We start from the raw sequence: 23,782 nt of genomic DNA, 5'->3' as shown, positions 1-23,782 counted from the left end.
TCTCCCACACACGCACACACGCACACGTGGCCGTATTATCTCCAGGGTGCAGGCAGAACCCCCCCCACACACACACGCACACGCACACTCACACACGTGGCCGTGTTATCCCACACACACACACACACTCACATGTGGCCGTGTTATCCCACACACACACGCACACACACGTGGCCGTGTTATCCCACACACACACACACACACACACTCACACATGTGGCCGTGTTATCCCACACACACACACGCACGCACACTCACACATGTGGCCGTGTTATCCCACACACACACACGCACACGCACACGTGGCCGTATTATCTCCAGGGTGCAGGCAGAACCCCCCCCCCACACACACACTCACACATGTGGTCATGTTATCCCACACACACACACGCACACACACATGTGGCTGTGTTATCCCACACACACGCACACACTCACGCACACGTAGCTGTGTTATCATCTCCAGCAGATGTGCAATAAGCAGTGAGCAATTTCAAAGTGCAGGAAGAAGAGGAGAGAAGGGCATGATGAGGCATCACCAAATTGCAAGTGCCTGTTTTGGCTGCAGGGTGCAGCCAGGCCTCTACTGCTCTGCACCGGGATGCCAGGGCCATTCATTCCAGAGGAGGAGGCAGAGCCAAGGGACAGATGGCCTCAGACCCCACCTGCCCCAGGGCCCCAGGCTGTGGTCTCTAGTACAGGACACAGGAACCAGACTGCCTGGCTCAAATCCTTGCTCTGCCACTCACCCGCCCCAGTTGAGTGCCCCTAGGCAAGTGACTTAACCTCCGTGCCTCAGTTTCCTCATCTGTCAACAGAAGCATCTCCTCATCCAGCCATGGTAAGGACCAAATGAGTTAACACACAGGATGGGCTGGCCATGATGACTATCCCTGGACTAGGAAACAACCGCAGAACTTTCTAGAACTATAGTTTTGAAGCATCCCATTTTCAGAATGGACTTTTACACAGAATGGACTGTGGAAGCTCGAGCCAGAATTTCTATCGGCCTTAGGGTGATAATTTGTATATAGGCCAGGGAGGTTGGGGATTAGGTCCATCACACAAAAGTCCCGGTCCTAGAAATTTACCTATGACGTAGACCCAGAGAAGGGGAGAGGGAACTTTAGCATGAAGACTGTCGTGAGATGGTTATCCACGAGAGGTCAAGTGTGAAGGAGCAACGCACCCAGGCCCCTGCAACAAGTGGAGAAGCAAGGAAGCAGAGCCCCTGCAGGCTTGTAGGGACCGTGGAGAAACACTCACGGCACATTGGCTGAAGACAAGAAAGCAGGTGGCATGACCGCGGCCACACCTCCGGGAAAGGAGAAGCCACGGGCACTGACAGAGGAAACACAGCCGGTCCTCCTTGGGATGAAGGGGTGTGCGTGAGCTTTCCTACTTGAGTCACAATACCTTTAATGCCACTACCAATTTTTTAACAAGATAAAAATGGGTCATGTATGGAAATACAGATGCTGCTCAGGTACAAAACATCAAACAGTGAAAGCTGGCCTGGCCAGACGCGTGGGGGGACCCCACGGCCAGATGACGGGCTCTGGCCTCGCCTCCTCGATCCTGCCTTGCCTGTGCCCAGGTGCCTGAACTCTGCAGGAGAGGGGCACCAGCACGTGCGGGAGGTGCTCAGTCCTTGGTGCTCGGCCTCTGCTGTGAAGCCAGAGGCATGTGGCTGGCGGAAGTCTGCGGGAGGCAGATGACTGCCACCAGGTTGTGGTGACCGCGCACCTGGCCACATGGACAGTGAGCCCGGGCTGCTGTTCCCAAGGCCCAGGGAGACCCACCGCCCCCACTGTGACTGCTGGACTCTCCCCTGGGTTCTCTGAGACCACTCAACCCGCCTTGGCTGAAACAGTTCAAGAGAAATGTGTGCTTCTAGCCACCGGGAGTCCCAGCTGACAGGACATACCAGGCTCACAGATCTCAGGCTGCGAGACAGAAGACGGATGGGCCACCGGGCGGAGCTCCCAAGGGGAGGCAGGAGGGGAACCTGGATGAGGCAGGGCTCCTCCAACGCGGCAGAGTGGCGTCTGCACCCCCGTGCTTGCGGCACAAGACAGCACAGCACACCTTTCATGGTTATCTCTGCCACAAGGAGAGAACCAGGACAGCCTTCTAGTTTCAACTCCTACAGGTGAAAATTTCTTATAAAGAACTAAGTGGCTGCCTTGCCTACACACGTTACCGTGAAAAAACCCAGCCTCACTTTTTACTTTTCCTTCTTTCTCTTTTAGAGACAGGGTCTCACTTTGTAGCCCAGGCTGGAGCATGGTGGAGTGGTCATGGCCCACTACAGCCTTGAATTCTTGGTTCAAGTGATCCTCCTGCCTCAGCCTCCCGAGTTGCTGGGACTACAGGCATGCGCTGCCATGCCCAGCTGATTTTTGTTAATTTTTTGTAAAGATGGAGTCAAGCGATGTTGCCCAGGCTGGTTTCAAACTCCTGGGCTTAAGCCATCCTCCCACCTCGCCCTCCCAAAGGGCTGGGATTACAGGTGTGAGCCACCATACCCAGCCTATTTTTAAAATGTGTTTAAAGACAGGGTCTTGCTCTGTTGCCCCAGCTGGAATGTAGTGATGCAATCACACTCGACCTCAACCTTCTGGACTCACGCAATCCTCTCGCCTCAGCCTCCCGGACTCACGCAATCCTCTCACCTCAGCCTTCCGGACTCACGCAATCCTCTCGCCTCATCTTCCCAAGGAGCTGGGACCACAGGCACCACCACTATGGCCTGCGTCAAACTCAGCCTCTCTTATGGTTCAAAAATCTTCTGCTATATTGTTAAAATTTTTCAAAGTTACACAAAAGTAAAGAGAACTGTGCAGTGAACGCCATGTGCCCATCTCCAGACTCTGGCCATTATCAGCTCCTGCCCATTAATCTGGTTCCTCTAGGCTCCCCCAACTTCCACCCACCCAGGACTCCTCTGATGCAAATCCCCACTTTCCTGCTCTATCTCTGGTTCGGGACAGCTGGGGGCTTATGGGAAGCAAGGCTGACCTGTGCTATTACAGTCCGGAGAGCGCCGAGGGTCTTACCTGCTGCTCACACAGCAGCGTGCTCAGGGCCTGCCGGCATGGCAGGATCATCATGGGGAAGCCTACGGCCACTGACATCACGAAGCCTACGCGGAGCATCTCCGTCACCAGGTTGGAGGGAAAGTGCATGAGCACGTTGCCGGCCGTGGCCTCGGTGAAGCTCACATAGCCGAAAAATCCCACCTGTTGGAGAATGAGAAATGGCAATGTGGCAGACGGACATCCTAGTCTGAGTGGCACCTGTCGCAGTGGGCAGGGCATGGGGGGGACCCGTGCCCTGCCCCCTCAGAATGGCCTTCAATCCACTTCACAATGAAGCTTCTGCAAGAGACGGCCTTTGGGGGCAAAGCGCCATTTGGCCTCCTCCTTCTTAAAATCTTCAGTTTCTGTAAGGAACATGCCCACTTCTTTTTCTTTTTTTTTTTTTTTTGAGACATTTTGTCTTGCACTGTCGCCCAGGCTGGAGTGCAGAGGCGCGATCTCGGCTCACTGCAAGCTCCGCCTCCCGGGTTCACACTATTCTCCTGCCTCAGCCTCCCAAGTAGCCAGGACTACAGGCGCCGCCACCGCGCCCAGCTAATTTTTTGGTATTTTTAGTAGAGACGGGGTTTCACCGTGTTAGCCAGGATGGTCTCGATCTGCTGACCTCATGATCCGCCCACCTCGGCCTCCCAAAGTGCTGGGATTACAGGTGTGAGCCACCATGCCTGGCTTTTTTTTTTTTTTTTTTTTTGAGACGGGGTCTCCCTCTGAAGCCCAGGCTGGAGTGCAGTGGTGCAATCTCGGACTCAGCGTACCTCCGCCTCCCAGGTCCTGGTTCAAGCAATTCTCCTGCCTCAGCCTCCCGAGTAGCTGGGTTTCCACGCATGCACCACCATGCCCAGCTAATTTTTGTATTTTTAGTAGAGACGGGGTTTCACCATGTTGGCCAGGCTGGTCTTGAACTCCTGACCTCGTGTTCCGCCCGCCTTGGCCTCCCAAAGTGCTGGGATTACAGGCGTGAGCAACTGCGCCCGGCCGAGACATGCCCATTTCTAGAGAGAATTAACAGAGGTCTTGCAGAGTCGGTAACAGTGGCTCGGACAAAGTGCCCTGGGAGCAGCCCTGGTGCCCGGCTCCTCAGGTCAGGAGAGCTTCCTGGCCCAGGGTGGACCCACGCTCACGGGACTGGTCCTGGAATCATGGAAGCTGATGGAGCTGCCCCAGGTCCCCACACAGCCTCCAGACACTGGGATGGGAACAGAGAGAAGAATCCAGCCGCACACAGGGCCAGGGCCGTGCCTGTGGCAGTCCCACGGGGCACCGCAGCATGTCATGCTGGCATGACACAGGTGTGGAGAGGGCATGGCAAGGCTCTTACCATGACGTAGAAGGTGGTGACCACATTGAGGGAGGAGGCAAATATGGAGCTCATGGTTTTCACCGACGGCTCATCCAGGCTGTCGTACGTGGGTAGCACCTGGCTGTACAGAAACAGGCCATTTCACAGCAGACCCGAGACAGGCACGCCCTCCCCAGCGGCACCACTTCCAGGACCTCTTTGCAGCCCAGCCGAGAGTCTCTGACCTTCCTTCATGCAACATTCTCCACACACTGAAGTCCCAGCGCTGAGGCCAGGATTTCGTGATGCTGAGGACAGGAGCGTTGCAGCAGTCCCCACTCAGGACACCCCCCCGAGTGTGCGCCACGCGAATGTTCCCCAAGGCTAGGACGACAGGCTGCTGCTCCACGCCAGGGAGCGGGCACTGAGAGTCAAAGCAGCCAGTTTACAGGGGAAGCAGCCAGAGGAGGCTGCTCAGAGAATCGCTGTCAAAAGGAGAGAAAGTTAAACAAACACCCTGCCCCGGGCGGCCGGCCCATCTCAGCGCCGCCATCTCAGCGCCTCCGCACAGGAATGATCAGAGTCGGCACAGACAAGGAGACGGCCTGGGGCGCGATTCCCTGCTGCAGCCTCTCACTTGTGTGATGAGAAAACTGGCTTCGGTCCCACGGCCTAGTGCCAGGAGTGTGGTGCTGCTGGGGGTGGGAGGGACCCAAGCCACCGGCCAGGCAAGGACATGACAGCCCTGAACAGGCAGCAGACCCATCTGAGGGATGTGCACAGGGACCTGAGCCCCTGGAGAGGGGTGGGCAAGACAGGCAGGGAGAGGCTGGGGCCATGGAGCATCTGTGTGCAGCCGGGGAGAAGGGAGCCAGGCCAGGTACACGCCAGAGCACACTGAGAGCCACTCTGCCGTGGGGCTGAACGAGGACTCTGGAGTGGGAGTCCGGGGGCTGCTCCTAGGGTGTCCAGGTGGCCATGGCCATGGCTGTCCCAAGGCAGGGGCTCAAGGGCACAAAGGAAGCTGGGTGGCCAGGGGGAGGGCGGGATGCAGAAAGCCAACAGCCAGTAAATGGACCAGCACAGCGGCCAGCGGAGCCAAATCCCAAACCGCCTTGAAGAAAGTGGAAGAAAAATAGGACATCCTGACTTTATTAAAAATCAAACCAGGCCAGGCACAGTGGCCGACGCCTGAGTCCCAGCACTTCGGAAGGCCGCGGCAGGAGGATCACGGGAGCCCGGGAAGTCGAGGCTGCAGTGAGCGGTGATCGCATCACTGTGCTCCAGCTTGGGTGACACAGCATGACACCATCTCCACAAAAAGGAAAAGAAAACCCAGCGGACTGACAAGAACAAGGGAGAAGGCCCTGCCAGCGGCTGCTGCTGTCCTGCTGCCCAGGTCCTAGCACACCATCCCATCAGGCTGCCCTCATCACGGAGTGCCATCAACAGCAGTCGGGGGCCCCGCAGGACATGAGCCTTCCCCTCAGCCCAGGCTACAAGGGAGCTAAGTGGCCAGTGCCTGTGCACACAGCCCCAGGAGGCTGGCAGAGAAACAGGAAAAATACCCACGAGGTCTCCATGGCCCTAGACACACAGCTTCAGGACTTCCCAGTGTTAAACTGTCCTCTGGCTGGAGCTGAGTCCATACCAGGGAGTCTCGGCTTGAGGGGACCAGCGTTGGTGCCCCGTGACACGTGCTTACCCCCGTCCCCCAATACACACTGTGGGGAGTGGCCCCCAAGGAAGCCACGGACACTGTGGGCAGGGGTGTCCCCGCACGTGGGGTGGCCAGGGTGGAAGGCCAAGCCCCAGGCTCCGCTCCAATCCTGACCACCTACCCCAGGGACCCCCGGGATCATCCCTGGAAAGAAACAAGGTAGGAGCCACAAAACCTCCTGGCCACCTGCAAAGGAGTTCCACAGACTGGGGACGTCCTGAGTGCTGGCCCACGGCCCCCGACAGAGCATCCCTGGCCCGCCCACCTCGCAAGGCAGCCTCTGAGGCTCAGGGCCTACCGGAGTCAAGTGGATCTCTTGGGTGTGTGGCCTCTGCCCCGCTGTGAGCATGGAGACCCCAATCTCCAGACAGACCCTGCCCTCCAGGGCCTCCTGGGCTCCGTGCTGCCCCGGCTGCTTCTCTGGGCCTAGGACAACCGTTCTGCATAACCAGGTATGCATTTACCAGAAACGGCCAGATAGTGAAGGCACAGGGAAGGCCTGGTCCCAGCTGGCATCCAGGCCAATCACACAGGCAGGGGGCGCGGCCGGCCACCCCAGCAGGGACAGGCAGTCTGGCGTAGTGATGCTGTGGGAGGGAAGAGATGTCTCGGCTCTCCGCAAATATTCCTGGGCTCAGGGGTGGGGAGGTCAGCACGGCGGCCAGCACAGGGGTGGGGAGGTCAGCGCGGCGGCCAGCACAGGGGTGGGGAGGTCAGCGCGGCGGCCAGCACAGGGAGGGATGTCCCTGCCTGGGAGAATGTCAGGTGAATCTGTGGGCCCGCACATCCTCGGGGAGGGGCAGAAGGAAAGCTGCACTTGGTGAGCCACACGCTCCAGCGCTTCAGAACCCGGCATCTGACCTCGGAACCAGACCCAAACAAGGTGCACTGGCTGCTACGTGGCCACCACCAAAAAACCCCAGCTGCAGATTTATTTCTAAATATGCAAACACGAGACACAAAGGGCAACTGGTAACTAGGTACGCAGCGGAAGAATGCGGCTTCTGTCACCGATCATAATGGGATATTAAACAGCAAGACTGGGGCGCGTTCTGGTGGAGACGGAGCTGCCAAGAGAGATGCTAAGTGGGAAATGACGATTTGGATCTCGCATGTGGGTGTAAACACAGCAGTACGAACAAATCTCATCTGTCACGTTAGTTTACGATTGGCTCAATGCATGCCCACTAACGCTACAGGGGCCGCTCTGCCAGCCCCCCGCACGCCGATGCTCTTTTCCCGTCCGCGCCGGATTTACGCCTCTCTTTTCAGCCGGTTACCATGTTCCAACCGGGCATGAATCACTCGCTCTTGTCATTTTGGTGGAGAAGGTAATGCTGCTGGAATTATGGAAGAGCCCGACCCGCATTGACAGAGCTCTGCGTGCCAGAGAGAAAGCAGGCTCGCGCATACATGCAGGCCTCCAAATGCATCCAGCAGCCGTCTGAAGTCAATGTTTGTGCAATTTCCTTTTAAATATTCTCAGAACAGCTAAATTCTGGCAAAACGCTCAGGACTCTGTGCAGTCAGATGGCTGGGCTGTTGCTGCATCCCCCACAGCCAACGCTCTGCTTGTGGGGATCTGGCAAAGCAGGGACTCTCACCAGCTAGTCCCAAACATGTCCCAGGAATAAAGCCGATATACCTCCCAGTTAAAATACAACTATCTCCCTCAACCTGTGGGGGAAAGGTCATCACTGAACAAGACATCACTCTTCAGCAGCCAGCAAAGAGGGATCCCAGTAAACGAGAAAGAGGGTCCCATCTCCCAGCAGCTCGCCCTCCCCTATCACAGAGCCCACCTCCACCACAGGCCACAGCAGGACACTTACGACTGGCAGGCGAAGGACATGCCGAAGATGGGGATGCAGCGGAAGACGCCCTCCCAGCGGACATAGCTGACCCGCTGCAGCCACTGCCCACTGAAGAGGCCGTGCTTGAGAGAGGAGAGCACAATCTGCAGGGGTAGCGGGGAGAAAGCACGGGGCAGGTCAGGACGCAGGCGGGACTCAGCATCCTGGCCCACACGCCGCTGGGAAGCAGTGGCAGGAGAGTACAACTCTTCCCACCCACATGCCAGCCCCCCACCATCCTGTGCGGCCAGTTGGAGGCACGGAGGCCCCACGCCTTTCTGGATTCCCAGTCCCTGCCTCAGAGCACCCTGGTTCATCCTGCGGGCACCAGAGCAGCTGCTCTTGCACAGGGGCTGCTTGGCGCAGACAGGAGGAGACCACTGAGAGTACACAGCCTCATAGGTTATAGAGGTCGCTTTCCCACGTGGGCAGGTCCCACCCGATCCTGTGCTGTGCTAGACACGGACATCTTCCAAAAGACTGGCCCATCAAAGACGCGGCTATCTCAAGAGTAAAGAGGTAGCTGCCACCGGGCTGGCCCTCACTCGGAGAGCTAAGGAGCACTGGAGACCCTGGCTTCAGTGACCACTTGCCCTCGTCCTGGTGTAAACCCGCTGTGAGACACCAGATTCCAGCTGCTCAGGAAGGGTCATTTCTGACTTTGCCAGGGAACAGGCAGGTCCCAGGGGCTTGGGTTCTGGGGCTTCTATGGGCGGGGGCCTGGCAGAGAATGGAGGGTGTGCTGGGGGCTGTGGGTGGTATCCGTGTTCTCAGTGCCAACTCCACAGCTGGCCCCTAGTCCATCCTGTTATAAATTGTCACTTACAAAAATAATAGTGGCCGGGCGCAGTGGCTCACGCCTGTAATCCCAGCACTTTGGGAGGCCAAGGCAGGTGGATAACGAGGTCAGAAGTTCAAGACCGGCCTGGCCAAGATGGTGAAACCCCTTCTCTACTAAAAATAAAAAAAAATTAGCTGGGCGTGGCGGCAGGTGCCTGTAATCCCCACTACTTGGGAGGCTGAGGCAGGAGAATTACTTGAACCTGGGAGATGGAGGTTGCAGTGAGCCAAGATTGCACCACTGCACTCCAGCCTGGGCGACAGACTGAGACTCCATCTCAAATAAACAAACAAACAAAAAAGCACAATAGCTTGCCACCTTGTGTCAAAACACTGGCATTGGGCCTGGTGCGGTGGCTCACGCCTGTAATCCCAGCACTTTGGGAGGCCGAGGGGGGTGGATCACAAGGTCAAGAGATCAAGACCAGCCTGGCTAATACGGTGAAACCCCATCTCTACTAAAAAATACAAAAAATTAGCCGGGCGTGGTGGCGGGTGCCTGTAGTCCCAGCTATTTGGGAGGCTGAGGCAGGAGAATGGCGTGAACCTGGGAGGCAGAGCTTGAAGTGAGCAGAGATCGTGCCACTGCACTCCAGCCTGGACAACAGAGTGAGACTCCTCAAAAAAAAAAAAAAACACTGGTGCCGTGAGCCTTGGTCACAAACCCAACGTAAGACATCTTTGCATAAAGCAAGTGGACCTGGCATTTCCTTCCCCTTGCCTGGATGACATGAAACCAGCCTCAGAGCCACCCCTGTCCTGAGCCCCAGCCTCTCCTGCTGGCCAACCGCACCTAGGTCCAGCCAGCCCCGTCTGCCCAGTGGTGCCCAGGGACTGTGAGATGAATGGCACTTCCTGGCACATCCTGCTAATTCCAACACATTCCCAGGAGGTAGCAGGTGCACACACCAGACCTGGGCATGAGCCTGCCGTGGCCACAGGAAAGACTGGGCCAGAAGCAGCCTTTCAGCGGGTGCCTGCACGCACCGCAGACTCACCACGAACATGAACACGGTGTAGAAGAGGAGGGCCATGGCGCTGAAGGACTGGATGGAGGCCATCATGTTCCGCTGCAGGCTGAGCGGGAGCACGATGCACAGTGACACGGCGAACAGCAGGAACACGCGGAAGGTGCCGCCCACCTGCAGGGAGCCAGCAGGGGTCTTGGCCACAGCCCAGACCTGCTTACCACCCAGCTCTCTGCACTGCCAGGGAGCGGGAGCATCCTGAGCCCGAAAGCCGATGGCATCCAGGTGAACAACGCCGGCAGGTCTGAGGCTGGCACGCTCGCCTGGAAGCTGCTCTCACAGCCGCTGTGCTGTGTGCAGCCTCGGACACTGGGCATTTCCCTTCCCTGGAGCCCAGCCCCGCCCCAGAGTGAGAACAGCCAGAGCAAAAGGACAGCAGCCCCCATAACACGGGAGGCCACACAGCAGCTGCGGGTCAGACTCAGCTGCCCTGGGCACAGGGCGGGAAAGGTACAGACTGCCCTGTGGCAGGACAGGCCCAAAGCTCTAGCTACAAAGGTCACTGAGAAGCACGGAAAACAGAAGGTCGAATGGGGAGACAGAGTAGAGGGCCTAGCTCCCTGGACGCTCCTTGGATCTGTCTCTGACAAGGAGCAAATCGGGTACATTCCACTCCTGGAGAGGACACCCCCGCCTCAGCTGTGGCCTTTGAAAGCCTTTCTATGCTGTTAGCACCCTAACGTACCATGATGCCCGCCCTGCCCAGTGAGGGGCTCTGCTCTCCGGCAGCGAGGGAAAGGTGTGTGGGCCCGTCAGGGGGGCCTCTACGTGGCGGGGCCAAGCATGGAAGAGGCTACCCCAAGGTCCCTGCAAGAAGTGCTGAGTCCACAGCCCCCGGCAGGGGTGCCTCTGGATCCACCCAGCAGCTCTGGGTGACCACGGAGGCTGGGGATGCCCGAGGGCCTGGCCGCCTCTGCCCTCCAATGGGCAGCCCAGGCTGGCAGAGACTTGCTCTTCACTGTGCCCGGGTCTGAGGCTTCCCAACCCACCCCTCACCTACATGGTGTCAGACTCTGCCTGGCTTGCGTCCTCCCCTGTACCTCTCACAGACGTGACCCAGCAAAGCCCCCGCACTCCGCCAAGCCCCTGGCATGACAGCAGCCTCAACAGAAGCTTCTCTCGACCAGCATCCTGGTCTCGGTCCTCAGGAGGATCCCATGGAGGTCCTCAGAGCAGCCGTCAGCATCTGAACAACCCAGAACCCTGAACACGTCCTTACCTGAAACCCAAACAGCCGGGCAAAGAAGTTGGACCCCAAGTCGCCAATCACGACGTAGAAGGCGATGCAGGTGCCCAGCATCAGCCCGATCATGCTGCGGGGGGATGGGGGGTACAGGAAACGCCATCAGGGTGAGCTGGCAAAGCACCTGGGCAGCCTCCTGGGACCACCCCAAGCCTGGGCTGAATGACAGATGTGGTATCTTTTGTTTTTTTTTTTTGAGATGGAGTCTTGCTCTGGCGCCCAGGCTGGAGTGCAGTGGCGCGATCTCAGCTCACTGCAAGCTCCGCCTCCCGGGTTTACGCCATTTTCCTGCCTCAGCCTCCCGAGTAGCTGGGACCACAGGCACTGCCACCTCACCCGGCTAATTTTTTGTATTTTTTAGTAGAGATGGGGGTTTCACCATGTTAGCCAGGATGGTCTCAATCTCCTGACCTCGTGATCCGCCCACCTCAGGCTCCCAAAGTGCTGGGAGTACAGGTGTGAGCCACCGTGCCCGGCCAACAGATGTGATTTCAAATGCGCCTCAGTTCACAGGGTATGGGCAGGTTCTGTGGCGCTCGCTGTGTCACTTGGAACGCACACCGAACGACACTCAGCTTCTCTCAGTGTAGTATTATACTCGCCTCTCCGCAGAGGCTCTAAAAGTTACAAAAATGCTCCATGATGGGCCCAGCATGGTGGCTCACGCCTGTAATCTCAGCACTTTGGGAGGCCGAGGCAGGCGGATCACCTGAGATCAGGAGTTTCAAAACCAGCCTGGCCAACATGGCAAAACCCTGTCTCTACTAAAAATACAAAAATTAGCTGGGCGTGGTGGCGGATGCTTGTAATCCCAGCTACTTGGGAGGCTGAGGCAGGAGAATCGCTTGAACCCAGGAGGCTGCAATGAGCCGAGATCCCGCCACTGCACTCAAGCCTGGGTGACAGAGCAAAACTCCATCTGAAAAAATAAAAAAATAAAAAAAGCCCCACGATGCTAGTCAAGTTAACAGAACAATCAACTGCTTTCAAAAAAGGCTGTTCTTTGGAGTTTACAATTCCCTAATTTAGAAGCCTAAAAGTGCAATCTCCCGGCAATTTTTTCATCTCATAATTTTTTTCATCTCATGAAATTTTATTCGAAAAGAAGAAAAATATGACATTTGCAATGTAATGGCACCTTTATGCAGCGGTGTGCGGGGGGTGGGTGCGGTATGAAGGAATGGTGTTGAGAGATTACAACTGAGGGAGGGCTGTTTTCCAAGTTCTTGGAGCTTTCCATATTTAAATTTGTATTACAACACTGAAGGGTACAAGTAAGTGGACTTCCATGTATTTAGTGACTCTTCAGAAACCTAAGTTACAGGTGAATCCGGGAATGAAGCTGCTGCTCCCGCCGGGGGGGTCCCCAGTGTCTGGGTGCGGGGGTTGGGGGGACAAACGCAGGGGCAGGGCGGGGCTTACCTGGTCTCCACCAGCATCTTGCCCGCCTTCCCGTAGGCGTGGAACGCTAGCGCAAAAGAGAAGAAAGGAACACTCAGTCCAACAGTGTGAGACGCACATCCAGAACAAAGGTACTGAGCAAAGCTGTCCAGGGCAATTTCACAGAAACCCGTGGGTCCAGATTCTCCGGGGCATGAGGGGTGTTTCAAATTCTCACCACCAGGTTATTTTTGGATCTACTGTCTGCAAATGAAACTATAGGAAACAAAGACAGAGCAAGGGAAGGACAGGAGGCAGGTTCTTCTTTCACTCAATCAGATTTTTTAAAAGACAGAGAGACAAGTCCCTGCAATGCACAGTCCTCCCACGGGGTGACCACTGGGGGCCCGCTGGAAACAGCATCCCACAGCCCGGCATGGCCGAACCCCGTGCTGTTGGCTGGAGCCTGCAGGTCCCCAGAGGGTTCAGTGCCAGCCCCAGGTGCCCGAGCACCACAGCCTGCATCGGAGGGGCTCATGAGGAAGGGCTTTCATTTTCACCCTTTGGTTGGGATTTACAGAAACAAACGGAGACCCCTTTCAAGCATGGTGCTTCAGGAAGGGAGGGGTCGAGAGCCCGGGACTTGTGGTGTCCCCGTGGACAGCCAATGAGGAGCCTTGCCGATGAGGAGCGTGCGTCCCCGTCCCCGACGGGGCGGCCGAATGCGGGAGGAGCCGCCATTCTCTCCGCCCTGACAGCGGGATTCTCTGCAGCAGATGAGAAACGGGGCTGACTCAGCAGGGTCCCTCCTAGGCCCCAGGCGGTCATCTGGTGACCCCTGCGCTTCCCCGTGGCCCAGCGGAGGAGGGCAAAGGGAAGTCCCAGCTCCGGCAGCCCCAGAGATGGGTGCATGTGACAGGATGGCACAGCTCCGGCAGCCCCGGCTTCCTGCCCCCAGTTTCCTCCCGCGCACGGGCTCCAGGCCTCTGGTGAGCTTTGGAAAGCAGGAAACACACAGGCCAGTAAATATGAATGAGTCCAAAAAACACTCCTGATGACTTTAAACTACTTAGGAAGAAGCACAGCATTGCCGAACGCCAGACTGGACGCAGCAAAGACCCCGCCTCCAGGGCTCACCTTGGCCTCTCCCGGACCTGCCTGCCGGCTCGCTCAAGGAGCCTGGCACCCCGAGTTCATCCCACAACACGGAAACTGGAGCCAGGCCCCAGAAGCTGACCTCAGGCTGCGGAGAATTTCAAACACTAACAACTCCAGCAGCCCCCTCAGCAGCAGCCCACAGCCCAGGGCCCTGCTGTCACCAGAAAATGCCCTCCACACCCCTCGGTGACGGTACAGCCCGGACACAGCAAAACCCCACGCTCCAAACGTGGAGGTGCTCCTGGCCATAACGTGCCTTTTTATTCTCCAAAACGAAGCTGAGTCTCCACAGCATATTGCAAACACGAGCGCACCTTGCCCAAGATGGTTCCAGAACATGCCTGCCGCTGGCAAGGGAAAATGGAAGGCCACCTAGGAAATCAGGACGGCACTCTCTTCCGGTTCCCAGGACAACGCCCTGAGAGCCCACCATGCTGAGACACGGCCCCGCGCCTTCTTTTCCCCACCCGGCCAAACCCTTTCACCATTCCCAGTGTCAATCCCTCAGCAACTTCTCCCCAGCTTCAAACACCAGCCCCAGTCGGACCCCACTCCTTCGCATCCTGCCTGGACTGGCACAGGGAAAGAGCGGAAGAGGGTGAAGCACCCAGCAAGGTCCCGGGGACCCGGCCTCCCCCGAGTGTGGACTCCCAGTGCTGGCCCAGCCCCCGCCAGGGTGGAGGTGTCTGTGAGCGGCGAGCTCTGAGGCCGCGGCCTCCATGCAGGGTGTACCCTGCCCTGGGTCCAGTCAGATGTCCCCCAGAGCCGGCACAGGAGCCACAGAAGCCCGGACCACCCAACGACGGAACACAGGCAGCACCCCTGACACTGCTGCTGCTCACAAGCGAGAACTCAGAGGCTGTGTGGGGGCGAAACGGTTGCTGCTGCTGGGGGAGGCGGTTTCTAGCCCAGACCACACATGCCGGGGTTCAGGCACAACTCTCAACAGGACAGGGTCTGGGGCTCAGAACAGCATCACGAGAAGCCGCGACAGCTGAGGGAGGCTGAATGACTGGTGTATCTGTGTCTTCTGAAGAGGGATTTAGAAAAGTCTGTGTCCAGGGAAGACACGACACTCAGGGTAAAGCAAGCAGCGAGTGAGAAGCTGATGAAAACGACAAAAACCACCCACAACCAGCAACAGCAAACAGGACAGAGAAATACACAAATACCAACAAGAAACGACACCTCTCCAGGCTGGCACCTGGCACTGGAGGAGAGCGGGGAGGGTTAAGAGACCAGCGGCCACCTCCCTGGGCTAACCAACCCAAGGAACCATCACGCCGCAAACCCGTGCCTCGGTGGGGACAGATGCCATTCGGAGGAAACCACCCGGCCGTCCCAGGGAAAATAAGTCTCTGTGTGCAAGGACAGGACCCAGCCCGGTGCCTCCTGAAGACTGCAGTGTGGAGCTGCTGTCCACTCTGCACGAGGGCCTCGCCTCAGCTCCAGGAGATTCTCATCTTACCCTCCCCAGGGATGCCTCTCCCAGCGCGTGTCTCTCCGCTTCTAAGACGAGCCAGGGCAGACTGCGGCTGACGCAGAGAGGCTGGGCCCAGGGGCCTCTGTCCGGAGCTCATGCAGTGGAGCCTTCATGTTTGGTGTCAAAGGCATAACCTGAGACACGCTTAGTGTTTTGAATCTTGTTTGTTTCTGGCAGGCAGACGTGGACTGCGGTCACCCCAGCCAGTCAAAGGCTGGAAGCTCAGGTAGGAGCTCCAGGCAGCACAGAAGAGCACCCGTCCAGCAATTTTCTTCCAGTCTTTCACATGTAGCCAAACTGGTTTGACTGTTCGGGGACTTTCAGTGAATAAGACAGCCAGCTATCAGAAACGAGGGCCTCCCCAGCCGTGGGTCACCGGTCTTCCTCCAGGACACAGCCAAGTACTTAAGTTGGGGCCTCTGCTACAGAAACCCTGTACAGAGATCTCAGTGGGGAGAAAAGGGTCACCCTGCAGGCCATAGCTCTGCAGACCCAGGAAGGGGTCTGCCCAGGCACTGTGCCTCCTGGCTTCCAGTAGGCATGTTTCAGCCCCAGTTGAATGAGGCCATCTCACTGTGGATCAAATTTAACGGTGAACTTCACTTCCTCAAATAACAACAAGAAAAGGCTCTGACAGCACCATTCTCATCAGGAAGGGAAGAGAAGGAACGCACGCCCTCTGGTTCCGAGGGCAGAAACGAATGCAGGACTCTCTGTGGCAACACGAAGGGGACTGGGAAGAAGTGGAGGCTGGGAGGCCAGGACCCCTGTGTGGACCCTGCAGGTGTTTTTATTTTGTTTGGCCCCCTGGACCCCTAAATACCATTTCCTCTCCCTCTGCCTCCTCGCTCTGCCGTGGGAACTGTGAGCCCAGAGGCAGGATGGCCTTCTGCAGGGAGGACCGGACATCCCAGCCACACACTGGCTGGAGGGGCCAGAGCCTTCATCACAAGGCCAGGAATTTTTACTGGAACCCACAGGGCCGACTCCTGAGAACACGGACACTAGAATTTCAACACCCATGCTGGATGCCCCCAGAATGGAATGTGGAGCCGAGCGGTGCCGAGCCTGTGGCGGGCAGGGAGCAGTGTGGGTCACACGGCCTGCGGGCAGATGGGAAGGTGAGGGATGGCACCGTCGAAGACAACGCAGAAAGTATTCCACACTGAAACGAGGCAGACGGCGCAGCCTTCTTTCCTGGCTGAAACAGCATTAAAGCAAGAAAGAACTAAACGAAACTAAACTGCAACCAACAGCATCAGGGAAGGACAAAGCCACTGGGAGAGGAGCCACTGAACCCCAGCAACAGCCTGGGGCCGAGGAGCTTCCTCCATGGAATTCTGAGTTGGGGAGAACAGCAAGGTTCTCTGCAGGCAGCTCCGCGGGAAGGAGTCTGGCGCCTGGGAGAGACAGTGAGCAGGCCTGTACCAGGACTATAAGGACGGCTGTCTCAGCCTGAGTTTAAATGCGGAAGCTGCATGGCAGCGGGCAGGAGCACAGGATGACAGGGAGGCCTGGTGTCTCATACCCTTCTGTGTCATTCCAATTTTGAAGCATGTGCTTGTTTTTTTTTTTTTTTTTTTGAGACGGAGTCTTGCTCTGTCGCCCAGGCTGGAGTGCAGTGGCCGGATCTCAGCTCACTGCAAGCTCCACCTCCCGGGTTTACGCCATTCTCCTGCCTCAGCCTCCCGAGGAGCTGGGACTACAGGCGCCCGCCACCTTGCCCGGCTAGTTTTTTTTGTATTATTTTAGTAGAGACGGGGTTTCACGGTGTTAGCCAGGATGGTCTCGATCTCCTGACCTCGTGATCCACCCGTCTCGGCCTCCCAAAGTGCTGGGATTACAGGTTTGAGCCACCGCGCCCGGCCGAAGCATGTGCTTGTAACAGGTTTTTCTATTTTTTTCAGACAGTCTCACTGTGTCACCAAGGCTCAAGTGCAGTGGCATAATCTCAGCTCACTGCAGCCTCCACCTCCCAGGTTCAAGAGATTCTCTGGCCTCAGCCTCCCGAGTAGCTGGACTTACAGGTGCCTGCCACCACGTCTGGCTAATTTTTTGTATTTTTGGTAGACATGGGGTCTCACCATGTTGTTGTCCAGGCTGGTCTCGAACTCCTGACCTCAAATAATCCGCCTGCCTCGGCCTGCCAAAGTGCAGGCATGAGTCACTGTGCCCAGCAGATTTTTTTGTTTTAACTGCATTTTTTTTTTTATTTAGTTTTTAATTCTTTCACCCAGGCTGGAGTACAGTGGCGTGGTCACAGCTCACTGCCACCTCAGACTCCCAAGCTCAGGTGATCCTCGCACCTCAGCTCCCAAATAGTAGCTGGGACGACAGGCACATGCAAGTACACCCGGCTCATTTTTTTTTAGCATTACATTTTAAAATAAAGGAAAAAAACCCTGCTATCCAAGGAACTGTGGAAGAATAAAGTAGAGAAAATAAATGGAATAAGAAAATAAATAAATAAACGGAATAAGGCCCCCACCCCAGGTCCAGAGCCACCTTGTGGAGAGGGTGCCTCACCCAGGCCGGCATAGGTCCTCCGCTTGCTCAGGCTGGCCGACTTCACCAAGAACATGCAGGACTGGTGCGTCATCCAGGAGCAGAAGACCAAGAGCAGCGCCCCCAGGACGATGCCGCACTGCAGGGTGGAGACAGGAACACATGTTCACAGCAGCAGGCGCTCCTCAGAGGCCCTCACCCCACACACCCAGCTCATGAGCACCCTCTTCACCCCCAGGCCCCGCTCCATCCCAGTCTCCTGCCGAACGCGACACTTCCTAGCACTGAAAGGCCCATTTCCTTGGTGTGGTGGCCGCGTGCCTCGTCCAGGGACAAAGCTGCATGCGCAGAGCACAGGGGCACCATCTCCTTCCCAGTCCCCGCCTCAAGTCTTCATGGACGGCTGGGTGCTGCCAACTAATACCCCCTTGTTCTCTGCACATGCCCTATGTGCACCATCTGTAGCCACTTGAGTCCACAGCTACGAGTAATGAACATGTTCTGGAAGGAAGAGATTAACAATGCCATTTTCCCAAACATTAGACACTTACTATGTGACCTGGGGATTAACTGCCCCCCTAGGTATTCACTTACCCAAGAGGAATGAAAACGTGTTCATGAAAAACCTGTATGCCAATGTTTACAGCAGGTTTATCCACAACCCAAAAATGGAAAAACAGCCCAAATGTCCTTCAACAAACGAATGGATACAAACTCTGGTCCATTCGAATAAGGGAATATTAGTCAGCAGGAAAAAGGGATGACTACAGACACCCACCATGACACGGATGGGACTTGAACGCACCATGCTGAGCAGAGGAAGCTGGCCTCTGAATGCTACAAATAGTGTCATTCTGTTTACAGGACGTTCAGAAAAGGCAAACTTTTAGGCCACGGAATAGGTGAGTGTTGCCAGGGGCTGGGGGTACGGAGATTGGCTGGTGACAAAGGGGTACATGGGGACCCTCTGGGAGATGGAGCTGTGTGTTCTATGTTTGACTGTGGTGGTTACACAGCAAGCCCGTAACCTGCACCCTGAAGAGAGTCAATTGGCCGGGCGCGGTGGCTCACATCTATAATCCCAGCACTTTGGGAGTTTGAGGTGGGCAGATCACGAGGTCAGGAGATCGAGACCAGCCTGGCCAACATGGTGAAATCCCATCTCTACTAAAAATATAAAAATTAGCTGGGCATGGTGGTGCACGCCTGTAATCCCAGCTACTTGGGAGGCTGCGGCAGGAGAATCACTTGAACCAGGGAGTCAAAGGTTGCAGTTGAGCTGAGATTGTGCCACTGCACTCCAGGCTGGCGACAGAGCGAGACTCTGTCTCAAGGAAAAAAAAAAAAGGCCAGGCGCGGTGGCTCACGCCTGTAATCCCAGCACTTTGGGAGGCCAAGGCGGGCAGATCACGAGGTCAGGAGCTCGAGACTATCCTGGCTAACACGGTGAAACCCCGTCCCTACTAAAAATATAAAAAATGAGCTGGGCGTGGTGGCGGGCGCCTGTAGTCCCAGCTACTCGGGAGGCTGAGGCAGAAGAATGGTATGAACCCGGGAGGTAGAGTTTGCAGTGAGCCAAGATCGCAGCCTGGGTGACAGAGCAAGACTCTGTCTCAAAAAAAAAAAAAGAGAGTGAATCTTGCTGCATGTCCACTACCTTCATCAAGGTGACACTTAAAACACAAGGACCGGCCAGGCGCGGTGGCTCACGCCTGTAATCCCAGCACTTTGGGAGGCTGAGGCAGGCGGATCACGAGGTCAGGAGATCGAGACCATCCTGGCTAACACGGTGAAACCCCGTCTCTACTAAAAATACAAAAAGTTAGCCAGGCATGGTGGTGGGCGCCTGTCGTCCCAGATACTCAGGAGGCAGAGCTTGCAGTGAGCCGAGGTCGTGCCACTCCACTCCAGCCTGGGCGATAGAGCCAGACTCCATTTCAAAAAATAAAAATAAAAAAATACAAGGACCGCCGCCCTAGTGCAAGACATCAGTCATGTGAACCTAGTAGGACGGTGAGGGGGGCAGGGGTGCTGTACTTTCCACTCTGTTGTTCTGTAGACTTAAAACTGCTCAAACACGTAAGTCTGGCCGGGCGCACTGGCTCACGCCTGTAATCCCAGCACTTTGGGAGGCCAAGGCAGGTGGATCTTTTGAGGTCAGGAGTTTGAGACCAGCCTGGCCAACATGGTGAGACTCCCACCTCTACTGAAAACACACAAAAAAAATTAGCTGGGCGTGGGGTGGGTACCTGTAATCCCAGTTACCCGGGAGGCTGAGGCAGGAGAATCGCTTGAACCCGGGAGGTGGAGGCTGCAGTGAGCCAAGATTGAACCACTGCACTCCAGCCTGGGTGACAGAGTAAGACTCCATCTCGGGGAAAAAAAAAACAAGTAAGTCTATTAATACCAACCCATGAGGTATCAGCAAGCACTCATCAGAATGGCTCCGGCGGAAAAGACATGATACTCAATGCTACTGGGGACGCAGGCCAGTATGTGCACCACTGACTGCATCCACAAGGCAGTTCCAGAGCGGGGCACACACACCCTGGGGCCCGGTCACTCCACACAGGCACGCACCCAGCAGAAACGCACCCCTTGCCAATGCCTGGCCAACTCCTCAGGCCATCACAAGAGCTCCCAATAGGAGACACCATAAATGCCTAGCAGAGATGCACTACACACAGGCACCCACAGCGGTGCAGCAAATAACCAGAGTGCAAGCCAGACACTAGCACTAGATACCTGCACGGCAGGATCCACCCGCCTCAGTTCAAACCAGGCAGCACCACCGTGGCACACTAGGGGTCACAGCAGTGTGCCCTGGGGTAGGCTGGCCACGGCCATAGAGTGTGCTTCTTAATTTGGGAGCTAGTCACACGGGTTTGTTCATTATATGAACATACATCAACAGCACATCTGAAGAAGTGTGTACACATTTTTGTATGTCAAACTTCAATAAAATGGTTATTTTATATATATACACACACACACACTTTTTTTTTTTTTTTGAGACGTAGTCTCACCCTGTCGCCCAGGCTGGAGTGCAGTAGCGCAATCTTGGCTCACTGCAACCTCCACTCCTTGGGTTCAAGCGATTCTTTTGCCTCGGACTCCCGAGTAGCTGGGATTACAGGCGCCTGACATCGTGCCCAGCTAATTTTTGTATTTTTAGTAGAGATGGGGGTTTTACCGTCTTGGCCAGGCTGGTCTTGAACTCCTGACCTTTGATCCACCCACCTCAGCCTCCCAAAGTGCTGGGATTACAGGCGTGAGCCAACGTGCCCGGCCATATATGTGTGTGTGTGTGTATATACATATGTACCAAAACTACTAAAACAAGCAAAAAAACCAACACTAAACCAAAGTTTTTCAATGACAAGGCTGCCAAACACTAAACACACATCCCCAAATCACCTGGTGGCCTCTCCCTGCACCCCGGTCCAAAGAGGCTGCCGTGGAGGAGACGCTGTGGCCAGCTCAGAGCAACTGGGCCTCCCTCTCGGCAGCCCTCAGGACTCGGAGGGACGTCTCTAGTCCTTCACTTCCTGACAGGTCTGTGCAGATGCCTGGCTAATCAGCACATGCTCTGGAAGGGGCCTAGTGTCCACCACATGGCAGGTGCTCCAAGGCTGGAGACAGCTGGATCTTCTATACCCTAAGATTATTTTCACAGGTGTCTAAACCAGAGCCCCTTCCACGGTGGCACTTCACTGACAGGCATCAAAGATGACAGCATTTGGGACCGGGCACGGTGGTTCACACCTGTAATCCCAGCACTTTGGGAGGCCGAAGTGGGTGGATCACCTGAGATCAGGAGTCCAAGACCAGCCCAACCAACATGGTGAAACCCTGTCTCTACTAAAAAAAAAAAAAAAAAAAAAAAAGTTAGCCGGCGCGGTGGCGCACGCCTGTAATCCCAGCTACTTGGGAGGCTGAGGCAGGAGAATCACTTGAACACAGGAAGCAGAGGTTGCAGTGAGCCGAGATTGCGCCAGTGCGCTCCAGCCTGGGTGACAGAGCAAGACTCCATCTTGAAAAGACAAAAAAACAAAGATGACAGCCTTTGACTTGCAGGAGAAGGACCAGTCACCACTCCACATCCCAGAATGCAGTTCTGCTGCCAGGCAAGTCACAGTGGACACTGGGACATGTAGTCATTCCAGAAACACCCGGAGGTGGCTGGCAGAAAGCTGGGATTCTCCACGTCCAGACCAGATGCTGCCCCGGGGGCTCTGGAGGCATGCAGCCCTGTCTTCCCCCCACAGGCTCACCAACCATATCAGGCAAACAACTCAGACACAACAGCCTGGAGGGCTCTACAGAAGGGTTTGAAAATTCCTTGATAAAAAAAAAAAAGTGTTTTTTTTTAAGAGAGGGGGTCCTGCTGTGTTGCCCAGGCTGGAGTGCAGCAGTGCAATCATAGCTCACTATAACCTCAAACTCCTGGGCTCAAGTGATCTTCCTGCCTCAGCCTCCTGAGCAGCTGGGACTACAGGTATGTACCGCTGTGTCCAGCTAACTTTGAAATGTTTGTATAGAGACAGGGTCTTATGTTGCCCAGGCTGAAAACATTTTTTGGATATTTTTATCCCAAAGGTAATAAATATGGAAAGCACAGTGTTTGCTAATCTAAAGTTAAACTACTGGTGCTATTTTGTTTCAGAATATACATCTTGTTTTCGTTTTTCTACCCGCTTGGTAACGTTTCAGTCAGCATTTCTTTCCAAAGCACTAAATGCTTGTCTACTGTGGATTGAACAGATGACACTTAGAAATGGCCATTTTCTCTGATAGGTTATTCAATGCTGGAATGGCGCTAAACTTTTTGTATATGAGATCTTTTTCAACTGTGGTAACATTTGCACACATTAGGTCAAATGTGCAGTTTTTTGTTTGTTTTTGAGACGGAGTCTCGCTCTGTCACCCAGGCTGGAGTGCAATGGAGTGATCTCGGCTCACTGCAACCTTCAGTTCACTGCAACCTCTGCCTCCCGGGTTCAAGCGATTCTCCTGTCTCAGCTTCCAGAGTAGCTGGGATTACAGGCATGTGCCACCACCCCCGGCTAATTTTTGTATTTTTAATAGAGACCGGGTTTCACAATGTTGGTCAGGCTGGTCTCGAACTCCTGACCTCAGGTGATCCACCCGCCTCAGTCTCCCAAAGTGCTGGGATTACAGGTGTGCCGGCCAAATGTGCAATTGTTGTGAAACGCAGATCTTAGGTGTACAACCTGGTGGATGTTTCTAATCACCTTGCAACCAAGGCTCCTATCTAGTGTCAAAGCCTGGGAGGGGTGAGTTGTGTGCTTCTGAAAACAGGTGGAGTTGGGTCAGAGTTTTTAAAAACAGGATAAAATGTAAAAACACAGAGTCCTGCAGTTCCCTTCCGATTCTGGATGATCATTTTGCTTTGTTACACTTTGCTTCGGTATCAAGTTTCTGACTGTGGCGAACTTTCCGGCCTGGGCTGACACGGGCCGCCAGGGCCAACGCCGTGCGCTTCTCATCCACGGATTCTCTGCGGGAACTGCGCCGGGACTCCTAGGGTCGCCCCGCCCGCGGCCGCCTGCACCCGCCCAGCGAAGCCCTGCCCCGGCGGGAACTTTAACCAGGACGACCCGGCCAGACGCCCCCTCTGCGGGGGAGGCGAGGGCGGTGACCTCCGGGCCCACCGGACTCACCTGTTTGAAGCAGAAGGGCATGGTGAGGACACTGACCCCTACGATGCTGTTCACGATGTTCGTGATCAGCCCCCAGTTGGAGGCGGCGGCCGCGGTCATAGTGAGAGGTCTAGGGACCCGGGGCGAGAGTCCTCAGGGGTCGCCGGGCTACGGCCGGTTTTGGAAGACCAGCTCGAGGCCACGGTCACAGATCCCAACGTCCGGGACACCGGTGGGGCGGGGATGGGCAGGCGCACGGGAGCCTGGGCAGGCGCGGGCGCGGGCCCCGGAGGCTGCCTGGAGGAGGCAGCCTCGAAGACCAGCTGCGCGGAGGAGGTCAACCTCCAGACCCCGCCAAGCCCCGCGGCCACCTCAGGACCATGCGTCCCTCCCTCGGTCTCACGGGCCGCGTGTGAATCTCCGAGCCCAGACTCGGAGGAGCCGCGGAGCCAGCTAGAGCCACATCAGCTCAACTCAGCCGCCTCCGCGGCGCTCACACTTCCGCCTTCTGCGGGCTCCGTTGCCCGGA

At 56.0% G+C, this 23,782-nt stretch overlaps 1 protein-coding gene across 2 annotated transcripts in view; it reads right to left on the bottom strand.

The window, feature by feature from the left end:
• The window catches only part of SLC38A10 (solute carrier family 38 member 10), a 51,240-nt gene extending 27,458 nt beyond the window's left edge, over positions 1-23,782 (bottom strand). The window contains exons 1-8 of one of the 2 annotated variants that reach the window (XM_010354276.2): positions 23,275-23,782; positions 17,612-17,729; positions 12,487-12,532; positions 11,041-11,134; positions 9,792-9,935; positions 7,933-8,057; positions 4,420-4,522; positions 3,060-3,242 (exon numbers count right to left, since the gene is read on the bottom strand). In XM_010354276.2, coding sequence (XP_010352578.1) covers positions 3,060-3,242; positions 4,420-4,522; positions 7,933-8,057; positions 9,792-9,935; positions 11,041-11,134; positions 12,487-12,532; positions 17,612-17,729; positions 23,275-23,373 — 912 coding nt within the window. In that variant the 5' untranslated portion in view covers positions 23,374-23,782. The remainder of the gene's footprint in view (positions 1-3,059; positions 3,243-4,419; positions 4,523-7,932; positions 8,058-9,791; positions 9,936-11,040; positions 11,135-12,486; positions 12,533-17,611; positions 17,730-23,274) is intronic. The other variant, XM_010354277.2, reaches the window with a different exon arrangement.

This window comes from Rhinopithecus roxellana, chromosome 19 (assembly GCF_007565055.1).
Source record: "Rhinopithecus roxellana isolate Shanxi Qingling chromosome 19, ASM756505v1, whole genome shotgun sequence".
Lineage (NCBI taxonomy): Eukaryota > Metazoa > Chordata > Mammalia > Primates > Cercopithecidae > Rhinopithecus > Rhinopithecus roxellana.
Note: the sequence above shows the minus strand (reverse complement) of the source record. Positions and strands in the feature narration are given on the sequence as shown.